Source organism: Myiozetetes cayanensis, unplaced genomic scaffold (assembly GCF_022539395.1).
Source record: "Myiozetetes cayanensis isolate MyiCay16 unplaced genomic scaffold, myiCay2020 scf22, whole genome shotgun sequence".
NCBI lineage: Eukaryota > Metazoa > Chordata > Aves > Passeriformes > Tyrannidae > Myiozetetes > Myiozetetes cayanensis.
In genome coordinates, this window is record NW_026087434.1 from 11418679 (window position 1) to 11446300 (window position 27622).

The following is a 27622-nucleotide window of genomic DNA, read 5'->3' on the forward strand; positions in this document are numbered from 1 at the left end:
TAACACTATATAAAAGATACTTTGTTTATATATACCTTGTATATATATATGTGTTTGTATGTATACATACACTATATATACATTATCTAAAAAGAGAAGTCTCATTTGGGCTTGAAAGAACAATGCACATTTGAAAACAGAAAACTGTACATGATCAAACATGAAGCTGGTTAAATGAAGGATGGAGAAGACCATCCACAGTTCATGTGATTTTACAGATATATTTAACATCTTGCACTAATTAATGCATTCTCTGAATCACAGGTGAGGAAATCGTGATCCCAAAGCTGTGACTCATGTAGAAAGACTATTGAAAAAAAAAACAAGAAAAAAATACTTGGCAACAAGTTCAAAGCAAGAGAAGTAGCCTGGACCCTCCTCGAGGACAAAAACTACATGGCTATCCAAAGAGAAAAATTATGTAAGGTTGTGAAAAAAATCTACAGGATACCAGCACCCATTTCACTGATTGGGCAACTGCTGTGGCATCAGGACCCCCACACAGCCAGCACAAAGCCATGCTATGAAGGTACTTTCAAGGCTGGCCATTCATACAGAACCATATGTGAAACAGTGCATGACTACGTATTTTAGGACTATTTCGTGATGGCCCACACAAAATGAGGACAGTATCAACATTAATTTTCCTTACCTTTGGTGTATCGTGATATTTTGGTATTTTACAACTCATTCTTAACATTCTAGTAGCTCTAGTTTGGCTAGACCAGTAATTGCTGTGTTCAGATTGCCCTTTCCCCACCCCATTCATTCTAGAGTTCTTGGGGGAGCTGTCAGGATACCTGCCCAGCACACACAGTCCATCACATCCACACCCCACAGTGCTGTGGGTGGGTGGGACCCTGTGGTCACCAACAGAGCAAGAACAGGAGCAACGGGCCAGGAATGGAAGGGAAATGCTTCACCTCTAGGTCACTGGTTCAGGAGTGTTCACACGAGTTCAGATGAGCAGTCTGACTGTTCCCTCCCTCAGCACAGAGCTCTGCACACCCCGCACTCGGCAGGCTGAGCACACTGAGCGTCTCTCTCCAGCTGACAAACCATCAGCACCGTGTGAAATGAAAGTGCCAGTGCTCTGACCTCCAGAGGAGACGATGGATGCCAAAGCTAGTGTGGTGAGACCAATGAGGAACAGTTCAGTCTCTCACTGAGATGTGGCCCACACTGCAAAGGTCACCTTTTTGATGAGGAACAACACCAAAGGGAGCTTTTCTCCATATTGTAACTCACACTCCCCCTTCTTTGCCCACTCCATATCTGTCTCCAAAAAGCCTCTTTCCTGGTCATCTGGGAGTGCCTCCAGCCCTGCTCTGCCTTCCCCTTGCACCTGCACAATCCTGTCACAGCCACCCCCACAGTGTCCTCCTCAAACTCCACAACTTCCCCTGAAAGCATCTTCTCCCACCTCTGACATTCCTTCTCTGTTGTTACTTCTCCAGCTCTGGAAAGCATGTGAAATATATGCTGGATGGTGGAGAAAATTTTAATGACACTCCAGAAAAACACTGAACCCAAACATTCCTCTTCCCAAACACAATCTCCCCCAGGAAAGGGCAGGCAGAGGACCCAGAGCACAGACCATGGGTCAGCTGTATGGCACAGGTCCAGGCAGACACGGGAGCCAAAGGACACCTTGAGAAGACAACACGGACACTCCAACAAATATTGCTTCAGGGAGTAAAGGGAATGACACGTACAAGACTGGGAGGTCTCACACAAGAGTACTGGAGACTGGCAAGCTCAGGAGGAGGGGAGGACTCTGAGGAGCAGCAGAGCACCGAGCTGGGGTCAGCCCAGGCTGGAAAAGTGGCTTTGTTTAGCTGGAGTGTGCCAGGGGGCCTGCTGTAGCCCAGCACTCCCAGTCCACTATGAGGAACCAGAATTCACCAGCAGGACAGGGAAGGAACAGCAAAAGGTGAGTGAAGGCAACAGCAGTCACTGGCCAAACAGCACATAACCCACGACTCAACATGCTACTGAAATCCAAGGAACAGTGCAAGGCACTGCAGCATCTCCCACAGACAGACTCCCCCAGAACATGGGACACGGCAGGGAAGGAAGACACAAGGTGAGGCAGCTCCTCCAAGGCAGCATTTGAGACAGGGGTGGGCAGGGTCTGATTCAGGCCTTTCACAGCTCAGCCTGGTCACTCCTGTGGGCACTCACTGACAAGTCACTAACAGGTGACTTCAGGGCCAAACAAGGCACAGATGGAAAAGAGGGGTTGGTAGTAGAGGCTTATGGAAAGTCTCTTTTTTAACGATTCCTTGTTGACCTCAAATTTAAACTGGATCAAATCCTCCAGGAGAAAATTCTCCAGCACTTTTAATACAAACACAGGTTGGGACAAAGCCTTCTGACACCAAGAACAAGAGCTCTGAGCTGCATCAACAGCAAAAGGATAATCTGTGCTGGAACCTAAAACCAGATCCCAGAAACTGAACCCAAAAGAGAAGAGACACCATCCAGCCCAATTCTCACACAGAAAGATTCAGGTGCAAAAGGAAGTGACCAATTAAAAAAAAAGGAAAGAAAAAAGCTATAAACACCAGACTGAAACCCACCTCCTCGAGCTGTGAGACAACCCAGCACTGTCCTGAGCACGGGGCCTATCTGTGTCCTCAGCAGAAAGCTCAGCACAGCAGTGCCTGGCAGTGCCAGTAGTGCTCCCAGGGGGTGGCAAGGAGTGGGGACACTAAACCAGCAGGGAAAAAGGAGTTTGCCCAGCCACTGCTGAGGATGAGAATATCATCTAACCATCTGAAACACATTTAATGCTGACTGAAGTAGATCACAACTAGTTTCCCATCTCCTGTGATGAGGTTCTCACTCTCTCTACCATGGCCTTTTCAACCCTTGCTCATTCATTCCCTCCTCAGTTACCCACCAGCAGGGCTGGGAGCACCGGTGTCCCTGACTCTCAGTCAGCAGACCCAAGGAGATGACCAACAGAAAATTCTCAAGGTGTCAGTTTGGGAGAGGGCACCCAATTGTGCAAAAAATGACAATGATGGTTTGCAACAAAGCCCCAAGACTTCTCTTCAAAAGCCGTATGGGACATTAGAAGGACAGGGAAATTTGCCCCTTGATGGAGCTTAATACAATAATGTGTTATTTTGATGGGGTTTTGTGGGCTATCAGCATCCAGATAAGGATGGAAGGATCATGGAAGTATAAATAACTGTTAAATTTCTGCTCTCAGGGATACTTGATACTTATTCAACCTCCTTCAGCTGTGGGACTGCCATCAGAGAAAACCTGTGAAAAGTCAGACAGGAACTTCTGGTTTAAAGCTGTGGATGAGAGAACGAGCACGGACAAAATAATGTACAAGAGACACTGTGCTCTTAACAAGAAAAGGCTCCATGGCTTCCTGGCTTCCAGGAAGAAGAGGGACAACCCATTGGTCTGACATCTCCGATTACCCTACTGATCTTGAAAATGCTTTTGATTTTCTTAGGGTAAGTTTAGAGCAGAAGCAGAGCAGGTAAAAACTACTGCTAGACTGAAAGAGCAACAATTGCTAAGGGCACTGACTGGAACTGCAGGGTGGACTGTACAACACTGCAGAGTGGGACTAAATCAGCTGGGCTGGTTTGTAAAACAGATATTGGAAGATAAAGAAAATTCTGGCATAGAGCTGAAAATCACTTCTTTCAGAGTGGGGAAAAACTGAACACTGTGGACAAAATGCCCTCTTCCCAGCTGTAAACATTTCTGAAAAAAAAAAAAAATCAATTAAAGAGAGGTGCAAGTGTTTCCATGGGGCCATGATAAGAAACTTGAAGGTCAACAAAGCACACACCACTCTACTCGTCTCCTGGTGATGTATTTCTCACACAGCTGAACTGGTTTAAAAGAAACTGGTAGAAGCTGCTGGTAGTGAACCCCAGATGTCCCAGGCATTCCCTGCTGCAGGGCAGAGAGGGCTGAGAGGGAGGAGCAGGAGGTGAAGAGCTCCTCCCTGAGCCTGAGGCTCAGCACATACACACATGGAGGCTCAGGACACTGCTGTGCTCGGGCTCCTGACCTGCACGGGAGCCATCCAACACAGCAAAGACTGGCTATTTTAAATATTTGCTGATTTATTATAGGAACTCTTCAAACAAGCAGTTTTCCCAGCCTTCCAGGGGCCTTGTGAAGTACCCTGGCTAATAAAACCCACACTGTGTACAGTATTTCACTGCAAAGCAGAGCATCCTGCTCCAGGTGGGAGAATGCTCCCCAGCTTTCATTCTGGTTTGGTCTTTTTTTTTTTTTTTTTTTTAATGTACTTTTATATCCATATTCCAAGGATCTTTTAAAGCACCTTTTTTGTGTGAACTATCACCAGGGCCAGAAGGAAACCTCAGAACAGAAAGAAACCTCCCAGCAGCTGGGTGAGCTTCCCAAGAAAACCATTTCACCCAAATAAAATGCAGCTTCTCTATGGTTCCCCCAGTGTGCCTCAGATTTGCGGTACTCTCGTGGAACGAGATGCACAAGTGTCCCTGGAGCAGCTGGCACCACACCACGTGGTGATGCTGGAGGGCAAATGCAAAAGGGGCTGGAGATCTGCACGGACCGTGAAGCCTCTGGGATAAAACCAGAGTGACAGCATTGGAGCAGGTCCTGAGAAGGGACCAGGGCTCTGGAGTGGAGAAGCCCAGGACATTAGTGACAGGTCACTTCCAAACTGCTCCAGACTGGGAAAGGCTAACATGAAAACAAGAAACCAGAAGCAAAATTAAAGGATATTGGGTGAACCTGGAAGTGTAACCAGAAACATCACAGAGAGCTGGTGCCGGTGGGGCAGGCAAATGTCAGCCAGGAAAAGAGACTTCAAGGAAAATGAGGAGCCATGAAGAGAAACCTGACAAGGAGGTAAGGATTTAGTACACAAACTGGCCTTACAATTATGAGTTTGCATAGCCAGAGCTGGCACTGGGCAAAACTGGGCTGTTCTCTTTCCCACCTGGAAAAGTCTTGACCTCATATGCCAATAAATCCTCAAGAAACTGAAAAGGGTGTTTTCAGTAACAGGAAGACTGAGATGGCAGCTGATCCAGAGCAAACAGGGACTCTGTATCTCCAGGGAGACTGGAGGAAGGGACCTAATGAATGAGACGATTGATTCTGATTTGGAAATAAATGTTTGGAAGATTTGAAAAACATAATAAAACACTTTCCAGGGGCAAAAATGAGAAAGGTTTGAACACAAAACCTCTTGAGCTGGATTCCTCTTTCCTCATCCTCTCCCTCTCTTCTTGATGGTTCTAGGAAGAGGCTCTCCATGGCTGAGAGGGTGAGGAATGCACAAGCAATTGCAGGTGGCAGCCTCAGGAGCACCAGGTCCCTGCTCCTGCAGCCCACTCCAGCCTCCAGCCCGTTGCCAGAGAGGTATATAATGTCTTTTTGTCATTAGAAAAGGTATTCACAGAGGGACAGAATGACAAAGGCTGAAGGAGAGGGACAAGCAGGACTGGGGATAAGAGCTCATCATCCCAGCCATGCTCCAGCAGCTGAAGCTTTGCTGCAGTGGTTCCAGCCAGCAACACGAGGCTCATTTTAGGCTCATTTTCCTCCTTTGCTGCTGACTCTGGAGCACAGATGAAAGCTGCCTGACTCATCCAGGGCCTGGCAGCCCTGCCCATGCCACTGAAGGTGCCAGGATTGCATCTGCCAGGACCCATGGGCTGATGGGAGCAAAATGCACAAAAAGGAAAAATGGAAGGAAACAGTGCCTCCACCTGCAGATCTCAAACTATTTTGGTGGTATTTCAGCACTCAGGAATGATTTCACTGCAGTGGTAAGAAATACTGCCAGGAAGTGCAGCAAAAAGGCCATGCTGGGGCACCGAAGCCATGCCCAGCACTGGTGCCACATACAGCAAGCAAGAGGAAAGTTTCAAGGAGTTCTTCCTTGTGCAAAGGCATGATAGGCTATAAAAAGCCAGAGGAAGGAGCTGGGAACAGGAAACACAATGGCAGCCACACCTGTGTAGGCTGAGGGGAGCAGGATGAGTGCCCAGAGGTGCCAGGCTGGGCCTGGCTCCGCAGGAGCTGCCACCAGCCAGAGGAAGCCTCCAGCATGGGGGAACAGCAATGTTTCACACCTGTAGAACAAAGAGGATTTGAACCTGTGTGTGACAGAAGGGGGTGACAAGCCTGGTCAATGTAGGTGCAAACAGGACTTGGCCCTTCCAGAAGCGGGGTAGGAATTTCCTGACTGCATTGGGAATTTGCAGTGATGATAGTGGAAAATTGGGGAGTGGTGGGGAAGGATGGAGGAGCAACTGGGACAGGTCCCTGCACCAATTTTCTCTGCATCTAATGAGCAGTACAGAACAGCCAACTTTTGGCTTGCAGCTCCCATAAAGCTGTTTCCTCCTGCTGAATGTCCTTCCAAGGATGCTTGGCCTGCTGCTCTCGGGGAAGAACAGGAGGGACAGCAGCCCAACCAAATAACCAGACACTGGCTTCACAATCCAGCTGTGAAGGGCAGCATTCCCAATGCCTGCCCCAGCACAGTGCCACACCACAGAGGTTTCCACAAAACACCCTTTCCCTTCTCAACCCTCTCTTACAGAAGAGCATTATGTTGAAGGAGAGCACACAGCTGAAGGCAACAGTTCTGCTGTCAAGAGACCAAAGGCTTGAGAGAAACAGAGAGAGCAGGAGGGGAACAGCCCCAAACACGGATGCCATGTAGGGCAGACTGAGATAGAGCAGAGCAGGGAGATTATTGCACAACCTTGGCTGCCCCAAAAGCAGCAATCTGGGAAAGAAAAGTCTGAGGAGTGTGGGATGAATGAGTCACTACCAAGCTCAGCCCCATCTTGAAACCTCGTCTCAAAGAACTGCACCATCCACGCTGGGGAATTGCTGCTACTGCCTTGGGGACCTCACTGACTGTTCCACCCACAGGTGTTCCTTTGCCCAGTCTCATGTCTTATCCCCACTGGGACAAAGAGAACAGTCTCTCACCTCTACCATTTTAGAAATTATACTGTTGCCCAGATCCTCCTACCTTCCTTCCCCAGCAGGTCTAGCCACACTTGCCCAAGAGAAGTGGGGCCAGAGAAAAGAAGGTAGCACCAGCCCACAGCTTGGAACATTTCACAGCTTAGCCACTGTAAAACCATCAGGTTTTGTTTCTTTTAAAGTGAGCCCCTAAGCCCAGCACCTTCCTGAGGCTCAGCACACCTCTCCTTTGGGAAGTCAGCTCAAGATGCTGTGCCATGTTATCTCCAGCCCTGTGCCTCAGGGACAAAGCCCTGGTGCCTTCTGCCTCCCAGATGGGAGCTGTACCTCAGCACAGGCCCTTGACAGTGACAACATTCACCTACAACACTGACAAGTCCTCATGCAAACAGTCTGGAACAAGAGAATCCCTGTGCCAGCAGACACATCTCCTCCATGACATGAGCTAATCCATCCCACTGCCCTTCTCCGCATGGCTGTACCCACTGCAGAGCTCCAGACAGCAGCCTCTCAGCTCTGGGGGTGTGCCTTCCTCATACCCACGGCTACAGGAGCTAAACTACAGGTACCCAGCTCACACAACCCAGGTTTAACAAGCTGGAGGTGCCCAGGCATCACTTCATTACACAAACAGTTTTCAACCCATCATCTGCAAAATACACCCATGAGCTCTACCAAAGGCAACTGAAAGAAGAGAGCCTTTAGCTACAGGCAACCTCTAACTCCACTGGAGACTTTTAGGGTTTCAAATCCAGGTTGAAACACCACTGCATGGTGACCCAAAACACTCAGAGACCTAACCAGTGATCCCACTGCTGTGACAGTCAGTATTTACTGGAGAAGATCAAAGATGAGGGTTACTCCAGTAACCCGACACACTAGAGACAGGTATCAACATTCACAGCAGCTGGAGCTGGGACTGAGATAAGTCTGCCTGGCCCATGAGATCAGCAGGGGCGAGTGTCTCCAGATCAGATCAGGTAATATTCCAAAGAAGACAGAGAGAGCTGGAAAAGACAGTAACACAGACTCCTACATAGCTCACTTCTGCTCTTTCCTGGGAGGCAAAGTGCACTTATAGTTGATCTCATTGACACAGTTAAAGATGAATATCATCTGCCACCTGCAACGAGCAAGGGAAAGGACCAGAGAGAGAGAGAGAATGGGTGCTGCCCTCCTCCATGGACAAGCAGATCCTCAAAGATAACCAGGGAGCAGCTCTGCTGTGGCAAGACAGAATACTCTGTAGTGCCCAGCTGGGAGAGGAGGCTGAGTATTGTTTCTGTGTTTAAGGTGTGTTTTTGGGTAACATAAAGTAGAAAATGGACAGTCCAGAAAACTGCTGCACTTTCCATCTCCAGAACAGATAAGAACAAAGCAGACACACATCAGCAAGAGCACAACACTCCCTAGAAGACATCCACTCCATTCCAGTTCCTCCTGGTGAGGCCACACCATGGCACATGCTGACTTAGAGCTAATTTTAAGTCTCTACTTTAATTCGCAAAAGACACCAAGAAGCTGTGAGATGTCAAGTTGTGTCTCCCACCAGCCTAGGCTGTACCTGAACCAGTGACCCAGAGGTGAAAGGCCCGTGCCCCATCATCAGTCTCCAGATACGTGATCCCCTCAGAACAGCAGGTTCCTGATTGACATTTTCAAAAGGGCACAGCAATTATGAGAAATTCACAAATCACTTGAAAACATGCCCATTATACACTGTATTTTCAGCAAACAGTAGCCTTTACACCAGAAATAAATAGAACAGAGTAGTAGATGGGTGCTAGATGGAAGAACCTTAATTCTCCATCACACAGCATCCCAACAGACTAAAGTACAAACGTAAGGATGGGCATCACCTACTTTAACTGCCATAATTTGCCCACTTGGTTTGTGGACCATTTTGTTGACAGAACCATAAGCGCCTCGTCCAATTTCTCCAAGGTCTTTCAAGTCCTCTGCTGTAAAATCCCAATGTTGTTCAGGGGAAATCTTCAATTTTCCTGATGATTCAATGCTGTGTGTTCTCAGTCTCTCTCTGTCAAAAATATTGGGAAGCAATTTTTCCACATTTTAAATAGTCCGTAAATGTCTCTTTTCAGCACTTGTTTAAACATTAGAAGAAGGGTTCACAAAGCTACAGCAACAATCTGACTCCACAAAGGATTTTGGTTGGGGTGAGGGGTACAGGGGTGAGGGTAAATGTTAAATCAAAAATGACATACACTTGCCCACAGCTTCAATTAAGGATAAGTTTCTCCAGCTGTGGCATAAAATTCAATGTGTCTCATAGAGCCATTCTAAGCACTCACACAAAATGCATCAGGCTGAGAGCAGGATCTGGGAACATGCAGCACCAAAAGCCTGAAGAGCACTCCCAGCCCCATCTCCCCAAAGCTCCTGCTGCTCTACCACCACATCCCGGCACCTGCCTCCCCTCCAGCTGGGATTCTGTCAAACACAAGCAAAGTTCTTCTGGGTGACCCAGGGAGACTTCAGAAAAAGTTTGCCCTCCATGGAAAATGGCAATTAAAAAAGATAACTCAAAAACCCCCCAAACCCAATACATTCAGGTAATCATTTAATTTATTCAAAACCAAATAGAGAGCCAGTAATTTATAAAAAGCAAGACAAATTCTTTGTGACATATGAAAACAAAAACTGCCTGTTCAAGTGTGTCTTTACCAAACACCTAAATTAACTTTCGCAGGCAAACCCTGCTCCTACTGAAGCCACCAGAATTTGCCTAGGTAAGGATCAGACCAATGTCCAAAATGTGTGAACAGAGGAGTTCCGAGATTGTTTGAAGGTGCCTCTAATAGCTCATTCAAATGCACCAATGTTTTCACTGAATTAAGAGGAAATGCACAAGTATTTGCAACACTTTTCATCTTAAAATGCTATGCAAAATTTCAGGGTTTCATTAATTAATTAGCTGAGTCACACTTCTTGGGTTATAAAGTAAGCCAAAACCCCACGTGTCCCTCTTTTGAGATGCATCAAGAGCACTGCAGGCAGCTCCCACTCGGGGCACACTGATCTGACAGGGACTGTGAACACACAGGTACCTGTGCTCGCCCTGTGCACAGGGCACATCTGTCACACTCGTCCCTCAGGCTCTGATCACTTCTCCTGGGCATTTGATTCAGCCCCCACTTGCCTGGACAGGGTCTGGCCCCACGAGCAGAACACACGTGGTGGATCCAACCAAACCCATGGAGTTTGTCAGCCGAGGAATAAACAGCTCATGGCTGATTCCACACTGATAAATCCCACGTTGGCCACCAGCAGCTGCAACCACCACCCAGCTGGGTGTCACGGGGGACCCAACTGAGACCTCCACCGGGTTTGATTTGGACCCCGGGCTTTGTGAGGGTGAAAGACCAAGTGACTGGTTCAAATGACCTCACCTGCTGCCCTCCAGCCCCTCCTGTGCTGCTCTGGGTTGGTGCTGCTGGCTCTGAGGCAGCTGCATGTCCAGAGCCCTTGGCCCCTTCGATGAAAGCCTTGGGGAGCAGCTCCTCTCCCCACTTCTGGGCTGTGTCTGCACTGCAGTTTCTTGCTCTCTAACCTGCCCAGCTCGAGATTTTCAATCTGCTGCTCTCTACAGTGTCCCTACACTGCATTCAGGAAATTCAGGAAACCCCCTAAGAGTGCTACAGCACAGCACAGGGGGGATGGACACACCTGTCTCAGAGCTCCAGTTTACAATAAGCACTGCACTGAAGGGGTTCTCCGTGGAAGCTGCTTACTAGAAAGCAAGGAATGAAAATAAGGCAGCAAAATGTCAAAAAAGAAGAGGGAAAAAGAAAAGAAAAAAAAAAAAGAAAAGAAACATGACCTCCACACATGCCAAGTGTCTCACAGGCAACTTCTGAACAGGTTACTGTCTAACTGCTCCACCATCATGTTTTGTCAGTACCATAAAAATAGTTTTTGTTCTAAGGGAGGGAGGTGAGAAGCACCAGCTGAAGAGGAACTGGCAAAGGGGCATTTCCTGCCTCACCTCCAGCCAGCTGGTGGGCACTAAGGAGCACAACCACTGAGAGCTAAACCCTCTTCAAAAAGAGGAAAGACAGCAGAGAGGTGACATTTAACAGAGCTGAGTTTTGATTTTCTGAGAAAACCCTTTCCAGATCTTTGAAACCAAGTTCATACCAAAGCTGTCATGGAGTTAAGAAATTTAAACATTGATGTAGTTTATTCAAATAAAGCAATTAAAGCCTTCTCCACTCTTCCCTCTGTTTTTCTGCCCAGGAAACTCTGCTTTTCTGATGCTCCACCAGAAGAGAAAGCGATTTGGAATTCATTAATTCCATCACACAAGCAGCCTGTGTGTCCCCAGCTGTGTGTGAAAGCCGAGCTGTGCCACTGTTGGGCAGCTGAGGGACAGTGGCTCGAAATGCCAGGAATAAGGTTGGAACTGGAAATAACCCCCTGCTCGGGCTGCACCGAGGGCTCTGCAGCTCTCCAGGGGTTTGGATTGAGCTGCAGCATCACCATCCACCCCTAAACCCTCCCGTCTCGGAGCTCAGTGCCGTTACGGATCCATGATGCCATCTGCCCTGCCTCACAACCACAGCTTCTGCTTAGCTTTTCTCAAATACCCAGGGAAATTGTCAAATAAGCAAATGACAAGTTTGACAGAGTGACAGACACTTGAATAGAGATTTTGCTCATTTAGCTCATTTGCCACATGTAAGCAGGTCCACCTCAAGAATCGTAAAGGGAATGCAATGATTGTTTTTAATGTCAAAAGGCTACGCTTGATATCAGGAATTTTTCAGTGTAAATCAAAATCTAAATGGATTTCCATGCCAAGAAAGCAGCTCAAAAATGCAAATCTAGAACACAGACTCTGCATTGATCTAAATTGGGAGTTTTCTGATGTAAATCTGAGGCAATAAAAAAACTGAAATCACCAATGCAGAACATCTATTCCTAGGTTTGCACTGCTGCAGATGGATGAGGACATAAATCCATTAAGTGAACATGCCTCCAAAGACAGAAAAGCTGCCTAAGCCCTGCACTACATTCTAGTGCTCTGGATACTACAGCAGCCTGCTTCAGAGAATAGCAGGGCAACCACACAGTGTCTGGTGAAGGCAAAAAGTAGTTAGTGCCCAGTCCCTGTGATTAATGCACATCAGAGCTTGCACAGATGGGAGCAGACATGTGCCTCCTCTTACCCTTTCACTTTTCTCTAAGGCTGGGAATGTTGAGCAAAAATTGGAAATATATTCTCTAAATGCTCAGGATGTGCAAGATGAACTTGTGGGGCTTCATATATGGTTTTAAAAAATAATAGATACTCCTAGATACTCCTCAAACAGTTAAAGGTAGCATTTCCAAATGCATCTTAGTGACCACAGCTCTTGATGACTTGTCCAGGACTTGAGCTTCCAACTCCTCATCTTGTTTTGAAAATTTTCAAAAGGCAGGAAGAAAAAAAGGGGCTGAGGGGGTGGTTGTGCTCCCTGCACTTGAAAGGCACCAATGTGTCTGTCTCACTGCAGATAGTTACTGTGCTTGTCACAGCACTTATTCCAGGGATTAGGAGCACCAAGCAGGACAACAACTCCAAACAGTTGCCCTTTGTCAGAGCTGACTCTGCGGGCCCAGCCTGGCAGGAGCCGGGCTCTGGCACCGGGCTGGGACAGGGCACCAGGCTGAGAGCTGAACCTGCACGGGAAGACTGCCAGGGCTAGAGACCCCCACAACCTCCTGGGGACACCCACAGACACCTTGGGAAGCTCCCAGACAGGCTGTGTTAGTTCCCTGAGCCCTGCTGTTAACACCCAACTGCAGGGAGGCCAAAACTTTTAAAAACAAGCACTTCCTTGGGCATGAAAAAGAAGGACCATTGGGAGAAGCAGAGAAAAATTGGTGGGTTATTTCAGGCTAAATTGGAAGTTATCAGACATGAAGCAAGGTCAGAAAGATGCTGTAGGTAGCTACATATATCCTTTTTGCTTCAGTTTGTTGAGAGCTCTGCAGGACTCAAAGCAGCCCAAAAGTTGACATATTCGATGCTACAGCTGACATGAATAAAATCTGCAGAGGCAAAAAGATCCAAGCAAGCCACTGTGTCTCCCAAGCCAGCCTGGTGCTGGATTCTGCTCAGAAGTCTCCCATTAAAGCTCCTACTTACACTACAGTTAATGAGAATATATTCTACTTTTCTACAAGTTTGGTAAAAAAGCTGCTCGACACAATGGCATTTTAAAAACAGATTTGTGGTCCATCAGCCAAAGCTGAAGTGTAAACCCCAACAAAAAAGCTTCCAGGCAAACTGCAGGGTGTGAATGACACTGTGCACTGTCCATAACTTCAGATTACAAACATGGCTTAGGACTGAGGCTGACAGTCCCTCCTAAGATTTTCCAACAGCCTGGAGAGGTCCTGGAGAGCTTTGATGCTTCTATCTCAATGTCTGTGTCACTTCTAAAACAGTTTTCAGATCCTGCAGGCTATTGCTAACATAGTACCAACTCTAGTTTAAATTTCACTAGAGAAGGTCTCCAGAAGAAATGTTTTGGGTTTTTTTTCTGAGGACTGGAAATGCTGGTGCCCTTACAAATCTTTTAGATTCTCAAGAAAAGAAATTTTTGCTTCTGATAAGCAAAAAGCATCCTTGCAAGTAGGACAGAAACCAATGTGGGTTTGCTTTGACCCATACAAGCTATCCTGAGGCTTCACTATATTCTATAGCAGATTCTTAGATGTAAAGAAGAGATGCAGAAAATGTGGCAAAGGAAGAAAATAGTTTTCCACCTCTGACCTACTCAGACTAAAGCAAAGCACACTTGCTCCCTTTCCTTGTGGCCAAGAGGTTGAAATTCTCCCTAGCACTACCCTTGCTTTTCATGCTCCTCCAAAACTTTAAAATAAAGATAATAACAAAGCTGTGGAAGTTGCACAGCCCTTCCACAGCCCCCATGTCTCAGCCCAGCACATGTTCAAGGCTGTGAAGAGTCTCAGCGGGGCTTGGCTGAGGCTTTTAAACGTCAATATTTTGTATTCAGCTTCCCTAGTAAAGTACTGAGTTACAAAGGATTTTGATTAACCCTGCTCTTGACATGGAGGAAACCTCTCCTCTCATCATGGTGGTGAATTTCTTTGGGCACACTGATCCCAAACTCGCTCTGCCTTGGCCACGAGCCAGCACTGCAGCACAGTCACTGACCCCGCCACTGCCAGGAGCTCAAGGCTTACACTGCATTCCAGAATTTCAGGATAATACTGGAAAACACTGAGCTAATTAATGAAACAACCCTTCTGAGAACGCTGACCCTCTTTCTGAACCATTCCCTCTCCTGGGCCATGGGGTCCTGAGAGAGGACAGCAGAGACACGAGCACAGCCATAGGAATCAACAGAAGAACCTGAACACACTATAAACAGTTTGCAAAATGGTACTGAGATGCAGTCACCCTACAGAATGACACTATTTCTGAGACAATTCCATGACTTTAGGAGATGCCATTTTTGCAGGATGGAAAGATTTGACAATGGCTAACAGACAGGGAAGCTTACTGTAGCCTGCTGGACAGTGTCGGGATGAGTTCCGCTTCTCTCCTTTTGAAACTGAACGGGACAATGTGATTACTACCCAGGGTTGCTTGTGTGTCACTTCAGCCAGGAAAGGTTGTGGAAATGACAGGAAAACATGGTGCTGTTATCACATGACACAATAACGTACAACACAATACTCAGCTTGTCACTGCCCCCCGAGCACTTGGCATCACAAATTAACGAGCTGTACCATTTCTCTTCCAAGGTTCACCTAAGTAACCTCCCCTCCTAGGGAGCAAAGGAGCACCTGATTTGAACTCATTTTAACATATTAAGTCATAAGCAATTTGTTTCTTTACAGCAATGGCAATTATTATTTCCAACTGTATTATTACTGTGATTAGAAACATGCATTAGCTTATTAGCCAAACACCTGTATGTTAGTGACATGCTGCTTCCTCAAGGCACATTGACCACCCCTGCACTGCATTTCTTGTGCTCTCTAAAGCAGAACTTATTAACAATCATTTTTCTTAAAAAAAAAAAAATAAAAAATCGAGCTTCCATCCTGAATCCACCAATCTAGGACCGGTGGTCTCTCCCAGGTGCACTTGCCAAATAAGTGCCCCTCTCCCAAATAAGTCCAAATGACTTGAACAACTACATCCTTACTTATTCCCTCCAGAGCCCAACAGCTGACAAGGTTAATCACCATTCTGCACTACAGGACTTCTCTAGGAACAACAACTGGGTTTGGGATCTCTGAGTCCCTCAAGCTCTGGAAATCCTTCCCAACATGAGGACCTGTTACCTCAGAGCAGTTCAAGGAGCTCAGGAGAGATGGGTTTCTGCTAAGCCCTGTGTGGAGAACAGGTCCTGGAACACTTGTACCAAGGACCACTGACCACTGCAGCCGTGGACAGTCACAGGAAACCAGGGGCTACACTCAGCTCCTGGTGGGAACCACCTGAGAGGGGCAGATTCTGAGCACTGCTAATTCAACTACAAGAAATGGTTTGGTTTCAAACCCTCCTAGCAAGTGATTTTTCTAATATAATCTTCTGTAGGTCACAAAATTCCAGTCCTAGTCAGGGAAAATCCAACATCTCCTTTGGGATTTATTTTCTTCTTGGAATTTAAACACAGCCCAACAAAATCCCACAAACTTTGGGTTGCATCACAGCCTGAAATAACCTGAAATTCAGAGCCAAGAATGTACCTGGCCATGTATTTCTTTCTATGGCAGACAAGGACAGATGGGAGACACACAAACCACCTGACTGCAAGACAGAGATCGCTTTCCCAGAGACACTTCCGTCTTCAACACGTTGACCAAAAGAGAGCTCGCGACGACCAAGTAGACCAAATTTGACTTGCATTTTTCAAGTGTCCCTTCTCTAAGACATAAGACTCATGCAGGCCAGTGAAAGCAGCTGCCTGGTGAAGGTTCCCAGGCTCCAGCAGTGTGGTGAGATTTCCCTCTGGTCTCCTCTGAGATGGCTGGGTGGGACACGGTGCTCTCCACTGACCCTCCAGAGAGGTGCTTTGCTGTAAGCTCTGTGAGGATGTTTACAGAAAACTAAAGGTGCTGAGAGGAGTTAGGTCAATGTTCCCAGGGAAGCTCCTTTCTCATCTTTCACTGGTGCGAAAGAAGATCAGAGAGAAAACCACCCAAGCTCCACTATAGCAAAGCCCCCATGGCTCCTCAGAGAGGACATACCTTCACACTGCTGGATCAAGAGATACCAGGAACAATCAGTTCCAACTGATCCACACTTGTCTCTGCAAAGGCATCAGTTATGCCGAGCATGAAGGACCAACTGCTCCTCTGTATTTATTCAAAGCATATCTTAGGAAGCAGGGAATTAAAACAGGCTCAACAAAGAAGACTGCTCAGGGTCACCATAATCCAGCGTAGCCCAGCTTGGCCATTTAAGTTTAGGTTAGATAACAAGGTAAGGTTCTTCCCCCAGAGGCTGGTTGGGCACTGAACAGGCTCCCCAGGGCAGTGGGCACAGCCCCAAGGCTGCCAGAGCTCCAGGAGGGTTTGGACAACACTATCAGGGACATGGTGGGATCACTGGGATGTTCTGTGCAGGGCCAGGAGTTGGACTGGATGATCCTGAGGGGTCCCTTCCAACTCTGTATATTCTATGATTCTCAGCTCCTTCTTCAATGAGGTTTCCCAAAATGGAGAGGCCTTCAAGATATGAGGCAAGAACATCAACCTGAATCTGAAGGATGATGTCTGTAGTTTTCACAGACAGAATACAGCGCAAACCCAGATAACCTAAGTCCTTTTCAGAAGTCTGTTCCTCAAACAAACAGAACTGCCAAAACAATTCAGCCTTGCAGGCCAAGCCCCATGTCCATCACATTCCATCCAGGCCACCACAATGTCCTTTCCATGAGCACTCTGTAGAGCAGCTGATTTTCTTGGGTGCATCCTGTCCATCCAGGTCAGATGTCCTCCACAACACACACCGAAAGTCGCTCATTTGTGCAAAGAACAAGAACAGAAGTTGTCAACAATGACCTGTGGGGTCAAAGCAGTCCCTGAGTCTGCAGACTCTCCTCTCTTTATTCTCCATTCCTCACTATGTACAGAAGACAAAAGCAGTGACTGATTCCTTCAGTTTGAACTCCCAAAGCAAAAGAGTTGGCTCACTTCTCCATAGCCAGTGCAAAAGCCAAGATATTTTACTATGAGTTGGTGATTAAAGTCTGAAGGGATAAAGGATGTGCTTCTGCTCTGATGAAATGTGGTGAGGTCCCAAATACAAGTACAGAGTAGCAATGGGCAGTTTAATCCTAGAGCTGGCAATGGCAGCTGTTTGTTGAGGTTTCCTGCAGGAATGTGTTTGCAAGGTTCACACCTGGAGCCAGGGTTCGAGTTCAATCACAGATATGAATTGTGGTGGTCCAGACTTAAAATCCCTTCTGACATTCTGTATGTCACACAGCCAAAAAAAAGTCTGTGCCTGACACTCTCAGATTAACTGGAGTCCAACAGTCATAGTGACAGCCCCTCAGGGTCAGACCCCAGCTCCACCACCTGCACAACACAGCAGAGACACACAGACACCGAACTCAGCCCCACGCTTAAGCCATGTCCTATTTGCTACTTGTAAATAATTACTGAACAATACATTTATCAACAAAATGGGTAGAGACCAAACCTCTGTGTCCACACAGATATATTTATACACATATATTCAGAGATGTTAAATACAGTAATCTGCTTAATCCCATTTTCTTCTCCAAACACCAGCAGGTTTTGTGTTTGAAGCCAGCAGTTCCTGAATTTGCCCAAGGAGGAGGAGGGAACACTGGGATATGGGCTCTCTTCAGCCTCAGGGCTTCATCCATGTCCCAGAACACCAGTCCCTAAGACACTGTCGTGGTTTTGCCCACCAGCCCATCCCTGGGGCTGAGGATGGTTTTGTCCAGATGATTTCCGGACAAAAAAACCAATCAAAAAGTTCAGTGACGCCTTTGCTAATTACATCTTTAAGAAAACGGAAGAGAAGGTTGGTTGCGCAGTTGAAATTAGGAGCAGCAGCCATGTAGAAGGGTAGCGGGCCCGAGGAGGGCCAAGGCCCCCTCCTCCCCCGGCTTGGGCCAGGGAGGGGCAGGTGTAGTACTGAAGCCCCCCTTCTCTTCTGTAAAAGAGTGAAGAAAAAAAGTTTAAAAGACGAACTGCTTGGACAGAAACCGCTGCAGAGAAATTCCAGTGAAGAGATAAAGGATTTTCAAGGTCAAAGCTGGCAGTCGCAGGAGAGAGAAGAAAAGTTCGAAGGGGGGAGAGCTACTTTTTCTCCTTTTCGCTCTCCCTCCCTTCAGCAGGGTAAAGACTGAAAAATAAAATCCTTGCCACTTGTAAAAGTTTGTTGGGGTGAAGAGACCCCCATGCGGCTCACAGAGGAGCTTGTGAATGCACCAGAGATTTGTGACTTTGACAGAAAGAGAAAGCCTTATGCTGGAGCAGAAGCGGCTCGGATGAGGCAGAGTCCTGTTGAAGACTTTGTGACCCTTGAAGGGGACGATGCTTATGCTGGAGCGAGACGGCTCAGATAAGCTTGGGATCTCAGTGAGTGATCCATGCTGCTGGTGCTGGAGATTTGTGACCCTGAGAGAAGCTATGCTGGAGCAAGACGGCTCAGGTGGAATATTAAGATCCGAGTAAAAGATCCAGACTAGACCCATACCGAGAAGTCAATCAAGGACTGTTCTCCCATGGGGAGGGACCTCCATAGGGAAACAGGGGTGAACTCTTAAACCATTATCCCCTGTAACCCTGTAGAAGAAAATCCATAGTAAGCAAGTGTCCCCTTGCAAGCCTATGGAAGGAGACCCTTCAGGACCTGAGTAACCCCCAGCCTTCGGTTTTAACCCAGAAGGGAGGTAGGCCCAGCCCTGGAGGCCTACACAGAGAAGGAAAAAGAATTCCAGCTGCGACGAGAGTGCTGCAAAGTTACTGGAGAGAAAGAGAGAGAGAGCTGGAATTCCGAGAATGGAAAAGGACTGCTTTTCCTCCTTAGACTGATATAAAGGGGAGTGGGGAGAGAAGTATCTTCTGTAAATACATAATACCTTTTACTTAAGTAGAATTGTTGTAGATATAGTTTAGTTTTAGCTTGTTAATAATAAATACTCATACTTTTTTTTTTTTCAATTCAGTCTCTTTTTGTCTGCATAAACCTTCTCTCAACTGATAGTAATTGTATGGGGGGTGTAAAAGTAAATTGAGCCAGGGCAAAACCACGACAGACACACAGGATGGGAGGGTGGGACATCTATAGCTCCATTGACGCTGAATTGAAAAAAAAGCTCAGAAAGCAGATTTATGGGGCAGAAGAAGAGAAACTACAGAACAGGCAAGAGGGCAGTCCATGCTCTCAGATGGTTTATAAAGATGAGCAACAGCATCTCTGCTTCCTGGATACATTTTAGTGGCAATCAGTTCTATCTGATGGGTTTTCAGAGCTTGGCTTACAAACTGGTGAGCTCAGACACAGGGATGCTCAGGCAGGACAGCTCAAAGGATCCCTGGGGCACCCTGGGATGCAGGAGGAAACACACAGGTGCCATGAGATCATTTTGATCAAAAAGCTCAAGTCCCAAAGACTGCTCATGGCACGAGGGAGGAAGGGAGAAATTTTGGCAACTTCCAGTTGCCAAAAGGAATTCTGGATCTCACCTTCTTAATGATGAAAACTTACTGGTGAATGCAAACAATCAGACCATTTGAAGGCTCAGAGATGACAACACATCTCACCTTCTCCACGAAATACGAAATGCAAATTTTAGAACAGCTTACAGAATTTAAGATAAAATGGTAAAGGACAGACAAATGGGTCTTACAATACTCTGAAAATACATCAACAGCTTCAGATGTTATTGAAAAGTCCAACATGAATGGAGCTGTGGTCTTCCACTTTCTCACTAACCCTCCAGAGAAGCCTGGTGTCTTGAATGCCTTGAAAGTCTCCACAGACCAAGACTTACAACCAGTTTGCATCTGAGCATGCACATAGCTCTCCTTGCTAGAGGATGCAGCACCTTGAAACAAAAGAAAGGAAAGAGAGAAAATTTTGCTTCTGTTACACAACAGTATGAAGGGAAGAGCTGATACCAGCTCTGAAACGACTCCACCTCCTTTCCCTACTCCCAGACAAGGACTGCAGCAGTGACACCACGGGGGGAGTGACACAGCTGTGCCAGGCCCAGGCATGTCCTCCAGTGTGTGAGGAGGAGCTGCAGCTCAGGAGTGCCCGGGGTCTGCTCACAGGACAGGGACAGCTCTGCTCCTGCCACACCCAGAGCCACCCTGGAACTGTCAGGACACAACCAGCAGAATTACATAAACCCCAAATCCTTAAACCACACCGAACCCTTGAACTGCTTTCAAACAAAGGCAGCACCATCCCCCATCTCAGACACAGCAAGGCCGCTGGGGGACGTTCCAACTCCCCATAGTTTAGATGACAGACTTTCCTAAATCATCTTCCTCGGCAGAGCACAGAACGTATTACCAAAGCACTGACCTCGTGTTCAGGTTATGAACCTGGGCTTTTGGAACCAAGCTGACTAACCAAGAAAAATGGTCAACCTCTGGCACTCCTCCAGGCTCTGGAGCATGACAGGTATCCCCAAAGCAGCAACTTGATCCTGCACAGGCTGCAGACACCAGGATTTTGCCAGGAGCATGGATGGAGTCAAGGATAGTGCCTCATGTGTCTCAGGGAAGGATCTGGCCAACCATGGGTCCCCCATGGAGCCACATTACCAGATAAAGGAGAGACAACACAGCTCACTAAAAGCCAGGTATGGCAAGGAAAGTCTACAGGACACTTCTATCCAAGGGAGACAGCCCCAGCTTTGCTCTTCTGTCCAGCCTCTCTGTCCCATCAGGCAGCCACATTGATGCAGATTTCATGGTGAATGAAGTCAAGTTCAGTTTGAAAATTAACATTTCCATCTCATTGCTCTCTGTTTCCCATTTCCACCAATCCAGAATGCTTCACCTTCACACCATTCAACTCAGTAGAAAAAGTCTGGTAGTCAACTCAGAATTGCTGCTCTTCAGGGCCTCACCCCAGACACCACCTCAGTGCCTCTGGAAGAGGAAAACTGGAGACAACACTGCTAAAAACACCTTCCCAGGTAACACAGCTCTGCCACTACCCCATCCCACCTTCCCTTGCCCAACGTGCCCCGAGGAGGCAGTACAGAGGTCACTCACCACGCCTTGAACGGGGGTGCAGCACACCCATGTCCCAGCACAGGGGCCAGCAACAGCCTGGCCCACGGGGACAGGGGCCCCAGGTGGCTCTGGGCAGGCTCAGAAGTCTCCAGCCTCCCCCACCTTGGATAACCCCCCTGCCAGCACAGCTCCCAGCTGCTGTCCCCGTCTGGGCAGGCCAGGCCAGGTCTCAGTGCTCTGGAAGGTGACTGAAGGGAGGGTCGAGGCTGAGAGGTCCCAGTGCAGTTCCCAAACGAGCAGCTCTGCCCACGGCCGTGTGTGCAGTGAGAGCCACAGCAGCAGCTCCCACCGTGTCAGTGGTGGGACAGGTCACACAGATCACCAGAGATCCCTGTTAACTCCCTACCCTGTCCCAAACTGCTGGCCTAACCTTCACCTCTTCCAAATGACAGTGTGTCCCAGCTTCCCAGCTGCAGACTGGGGACCACAGAGATTTGTGCAACCATTTAGGATTACAAAGCTAAATCACCCAGCATGGGTGAAGCACTCGGAACCCATGGGAGTCAGGTCATACATAACATCAGGCTGGATTTCATTTAGACACCCAAGGGTGCGTGATTGGATTCCAGAAGCTCTGGGGAGCCCAGGTCCCAGCACTGTGGCAGGAGGGCAGATGCTCAGCACCCTTGAAAAATCCATGTGAATTAGCTGAATGGAGATGCAGGAGGTCCAAAGTTTGGTTCCAGATATGGAAGGCCGAAAGCCAGAAGTAGAGTGCTGAGATATCAAAACCTCACAAAAAGAAAAGAACAGTCCTACCTGGGCAGTGAAGCTCTAAAGGATGGGGAAGCTGACAGAGAAATTTATTTTGGAAGCAGCAGACAGCAAAAAGCTCCTCTGCAGAGAGGATATGCACCTAAGAAACACCAAAACTTACAAAGTTAAAAGAAAAAAAGGACCTTAATGCAGCACGTTCAAATCTCACAGTGACTCTGGTAGCCCCTTCTCTGATGAGGTGATCTCCTGGAGGCCTGAGATACTGAACTCAAGTATTTTACAGGCCACATCACCTCTTTGTCCTCTAGGCCTCAGAGATCACTGGCCAAACAAACTTGTAAACTTTTTTTGGGGAAAAAAAAAAAAAAGGTAAAATAGAAGGTAAAGTTCATATATTTTTCAAAAATGCTCCTGAAAAAACTGCAGAAGAAACATTGTTCCAGCACTGAACCAACAGTGATGTTTGTATGAAAAGTGAAAGCCTGGTTACCACAGGCTCCTTCAAACACTGAAATGTCTCTACTGCGCCCTTGGAGGTTCCATTCTACTTGTGCTGACTTGAAAATATGATTGATTACATTCAGAGACTGCAACTTCCAGGAAATGTAACAGATCAGTCACAGGAAAAAATCAAATTCTTGGTACTTTTGACCCTGAATCCTGCCTCCAAGGCTTCCAGGCAGCACCCCCTGCCACAGGAAAGCAGCACATGGCAGAGAGGTAACAGAAATCAGTGACAACAGAGATGTGAAATGACAGTGATAGAAATGGGGAAGAGACAGGAAATATTTACAGGAAAATTCACACCAGTAATTGTGAACATGCCAATTTAGGATATTCCCCTTTGAGGTTTAGCATTCTTTTACAAAAATGGTAGAAACTCTCTCAGGTTACTTTCTAAAGAACTCTGCCAGCTGCAGGCAGAGCAATAGACATGTCAGAGAGGCTTTGGTACAGAAAAAAAACCTTTCCAGGATTAACAACAGTCCCTGAACTATCTAGAACAAAAGGAAGCAGCAGAGTCTGATGTGCAATTAGGCCCCCACTGGCTTTTGAGGAACCCAGCCCTGCTGATTCACTAAACCATCCAACATGTTCCTAAGGCAGCTCCCTGGAGAGCCTGTGACTCTCCAAGGTGTCCCAAGGAGAAGGTCCACACAGGGTACCTCTGGAAGCTGAAGTTCCAGTGAATCCATGAAGACACTCACATGGCATAGGGAGGCTGTGGAGTTCAACTGGACACTACACACACCAAGTCTGAACATTAGGAGAGGTCATTTCATTTTGTCACCTTTCCAGGGGCAACACTTGGGTGATCAGATTCTTGAAAGGTGGCACCTATGACAGTCAAGAGACTTCCCAGGCAGCAGACAGAACACTCCAAGAGCAACATGCTGTGAACCAGATGCCAAACAACATTCTTTGTGCATGCTCATTTCTTAGCAGGTGGATCTAAATCCCCTAAGTCAACACCCAGCCATCCCTGCACCAAAAGAAAACACCATTTCCTATAGAAAACCGAAAAACTCATCTACAGCCAACTGAACAACTTGGTTCCAGAGTGACGGGCAGCATAGCCCAGCCAGGCACCATGCTGTGCACAGCCACAGTCACACCTCACCACATCACTCCCCTGTCAGTGTGATCTGAGCCTCCTTTCAGCAAAGGCCACCAGCTGTAAGCTGCCTGTAAAGTTTCCACAGAGATAAGAGAGCAATCTAATTTTGCTTGTGACCTAAATCCTACTTGGACACAGCACAGATGAGGTAAAAGGTGGGACACTTTCCAGTCAGTATAATGGGTTTGAATTCGAAGAGCTCACCCTAACCATGGCTTGTGTCCTCCAGCATCTGCAACTTCTGCTGCAGGGAAAACAAAGTTAGCAATTGTTAATCTGGTCTAAGTCAGAAATTCAGCCTGAACTCATGAGAGCCATGGGCTCACCTGGCAGGTCTCTACAGCCTTGACTGCTCCTCAGCCTGCACAGCATGGCAATCACTCACTGACTCTGACCAGGCACTGTGGCATCAACCATCAGTAGAAAACTTAACATCTTCTCTAGACTGCATACTTTTAAGTAGGAATTATATTCTTCAACTACTCTCTGCAATTCAAGCTCTACTCTGCCTTACTTTGTACATGTAAAATTCTGCTTAAAACTGTGCCAGACACTCTGTGAACTGGCCGGGTACATGTCATACCTAGACAAAACCTCTTTGCACTTCTAGAGAGGAGTTGGTGGGAGAAGTCCCATGTGAATCAAATGAGACACATCCTCCATCACATGCAGTCACAGAACCAGAATGGACCTCCCTTCCAAACCCCTGCCTCGATTCCTGCTGCTCACCCACATCCTCCTGGGGCTTTGCCCACCTACCCGATAGGATCTGCACAGGAAACAACTCACAGCATCTTTTAGCTGGAATAAGGGATGTCTCAACCCTCAACATCACCAGGAGGGGAGATTTCAGGGAGCCACAGCCCAAATTCTAGAATTAGAAAGGCACCTCCAGTTTCTAATCTCATTTCAAGTCACACACAGCCTTCCATTTAAAGGTCACTTCAAAGCCCCCGATAATAACATGTTCTAATTCAGAAAATACTCAGGGCAAGCCCCTTGCAGCACTGGAGATGTGAGGGGTCCTGTCCCTGGCTCCAGCCTGAGCAGCTGCAGCCTCGCTTATCTCCTCCTTCCTTGATTTCCTGGTCACCTGTGACATAGGTGATCTCCTGACCATCCTGACCCAGGTGGTGGTGATGTCCTGGCAACAATGAAGAAGGAAGGTGTCCTGGGCAGGGGCTCAGGGTGACGTGGGCTGGATGGGGATGGGAGTGAGGAGCAGTGAGGTCAAGCCACCACTGCAGCCCTCACCAGCTCCCAGCTCCAAGGCCCCCATGGAGACGGTCCAGCAAAGCTCAGAGGTCCCAACCACTCCCCAGCTCCTCCTGTTCCTGCATATGGTCTCACATTTTTCCATGTTGCTCTGTATCCTGCTCTGGTTCCCACCTCCTGTTCTCCCACAGCTGCACACTTGTACAGCCTGGAGAGATAAAGTCCCAACCTGGACCCAAACCATAACACCTGGCTCAAAACCTCCACAGATGTGAAAGAAAAGACAGTGAGGGGTAGGTAAAAGATTTGGGAACTGATATCTCAACCTTCTACATCCAGTTGTGTAATCTATACTGTCTCCCCCTGGACGCAGTATTCCAGGGCACAGCCTCTGAGGCTGAAAGCCTCTACCCAGGGCAGAAGTGAAGCTGTAGGAACAGTGTCCAGGCAGAAGCACAGTGGGAGTAAAGGGTCTCCGTGCCCTGCAAGAAAAGGCATTTGGGAAGCACTGAGCAGAGTCCTAATAATGCCATGTTTTGCAATTGAGATTCCATGGCCTTGAAATCATTCCTCAGGTAACGTGCTACGAAAACCAAGGAACTAGTATGAATGAACAGAGTCAGAAATCTCAAACAAATCACCTGGAAAGCCTCCCTGTGGAAACGACATCGAGTCCTCTCCAGCCTGTGTGTGCATCCCCCCTGCTCGCTGGAGCTAAATTCCACCCCTGGCTTACAGCAATTCCCAAAATTGTTTCCACTACACTTCCCAACTGTCTTTCCAACCCTCCTGAAGATCTCCCAGATCAACAAACAAACTCTCAAAAGAAAGCTGAACTCACACCTTGGCAGGGTATGTGGGGTCTGTACCCATTTTATCCTGGTACGGAGCCTTGGCACTGAGAGGAGCACAGCTACACCACATAGCCTGAAATTTGGAAGGCTGCCTGTGGCATGATGTGTCTCCCCTCCTTGACAGCCATGCCTCTGCTCCAGTTTCCACAGAGGTTTCCTCCTTCCTGACCCACACAGCGGCACGAGGAGCCCCATTTGCCCCTTTACTGTCTATGCAATAAGAAATCACACTCTCACCCGGATATCCACCAATCCAGCCTGAGCAGTTTCCCAAACAAAACCTTTCAATCAAATGAAATACAGCTAATAGGCAATTCCCATCTCCTGGCAGCTGCAGTCACCCCTGGCTGCCTCCTCTCATGCCTCAACCAGAGCTCAGCACAGGCAACAGGACTCTCTGCCCTCCTGGAGGCAGGAGCAACAGGACACCTCCGGATCTGTGGATCCAAGTAACAGAACCCAGAGAACCCCAAATTCCATGTGAGAAATTCACCTCTCTATCTTCAGATCCACTGGGCCAACAGTGTCTGCCCAGGGCAAACCCCAGCAGCGTGGAGCCAGCGCTCCTGTCGGGAGGGTCCCCCCACCCCACGCCACCCCACCAGGCTGAGGAGAAGTGACCTGGCGAACAGAAACACACTTTGCACTGGGAGCACACCTGGGCAAGGAGGTCTGGAATATCCAGTTCAAATCCAAAATCCAGAAAAGGTTTCTAGCCAACTGAGCAAAAAAAACATTCCAGCATCTCTGAGAAGAGGAAGGAGATGGAGATACATCAGCCGCGAGACAAACACTTGACAGAAGAGTGTAACCAGAATATGTCAACGCTGCTTTTGAGGAACATCATCTGCCACGGACACACAGAGGACATGAGGACAACTAGCTGTATCCAAACTCAGCCAGCCTCACTGCAGAGAAAGCAATCCAACCAACTGCATCCAGTTCCTTGAAACAGAAATGGCCACTACAGCTCGGAACCTCCCAAGAAAGCTTTGGCACAGACACATCGCCATCAATTTATGCACTTGAACAGCTATCACATCCAACACAAAACACTTCCAAGCCCTCAGAATCCATAGCACCATTAACTAGCCCAGAATTCAACCCCTGCCAACAACTGCATCTCCCACAGAGACAAAGCAGCACCTTCTTCCTGCACAGTGCTGACAGTCACTTGCACAAACACGAAACTTAAGATGTCGTGGACTAACACTGAAAGCTCTTCTGCGCTAGACAGGAGCCACCGTGACTTCCAATGAATCCAAGACAGAAATCCACACAGATAAAATAAATACAGAAAAGTCAAATCCCTATAGGTGGCTGATGGTGGGAACTCACTAGCTGAGCCTAAGTCCTTTATTTAATGGACTAGGGATGTCAGAGAGAGAAAAGAGCCCCAGATGTGGTTTTGTACAAAATCCTTATGAGGGTTTGATGATGTGATGAGACCCAGAAAGTGAATATCTAAACATGAACTCTACAACCAGCAAGAATACTCTAGTTCAGAGAGGAAAAGAGAAGGAAAGAGGAGGACTTGCTGGAAAGGTACTCAGGGTTTTAAGAAAAATCACCTTAAGTACTCTATAAATTTTCTCAATGTTGTAATTACCATCAATAACTAATCAGAAACATGTTTTTAACTCATTAATGGCTTGACTGAAAATCCCCAGCATGAAGAAGCTCCCAGGAACAGAGCCCAGTGGGTTTGTCCTGGGGAAGCAGAAGGTACTGAGCTCCAGGAGAGAGGCAGCAACATGCAGAGCCAAGCAGGAGCAGCCTGTGACAGGGACACCCTGGAGAGCCCAGGCAGCAGAGAGGCTGCAGGTGCAGTTTCTGAGCCCTGACAGTGACAAAACTCCTGAGACCTTAGAGAAGAAAAATGTGGGGCATCTTTGTGTGCTTGCTGCGCCTGCCCCACGGAGCAGCTGCAGGTGAGACATCACCCAGCTGGGCTGGT

General features: G+C 47.6%; 1 protein-coding gene across 3 annotated transcripts in view; it reads right to left on the reverse strand.

Moving 5' to 3' along the window:
* MAP2K4 (mitogen-activated protein kinase kinase 4) overlaps positions 1 to 27622 on the reverse strand; it is an 89840-nt gene that overhangs the window by 25741 nt on the left and 36477 nt on the right. The window contains exons 1-3 of one of the 3 annotated variants that reach the window (XM_050319546.1): positions 19946 to 20031; positions 14517 to 14612; positions 8845 to 9019 (exon numbers count right to left, since the gene is read on the reverse strand). In XM_050319546.1, the coding sequence (XP_050175503.1) occupies positions 8845 to 9019; positions 14517 to 14612; positions 19946 to 20016 (342 nt within the window). In that variant the 5' untranslated portion in view covers positions 20017 to 20031. Of the gene's footprint in view, positions 1 to 8844; positions 9020 to 14516; positions 14613 to 19945; positions 20032 to 27622 lie in introns of those variants that run through there. The other 2 variants (XM_050319547.1, XM_050319548.1) reach the window with 2 other exon arrangements.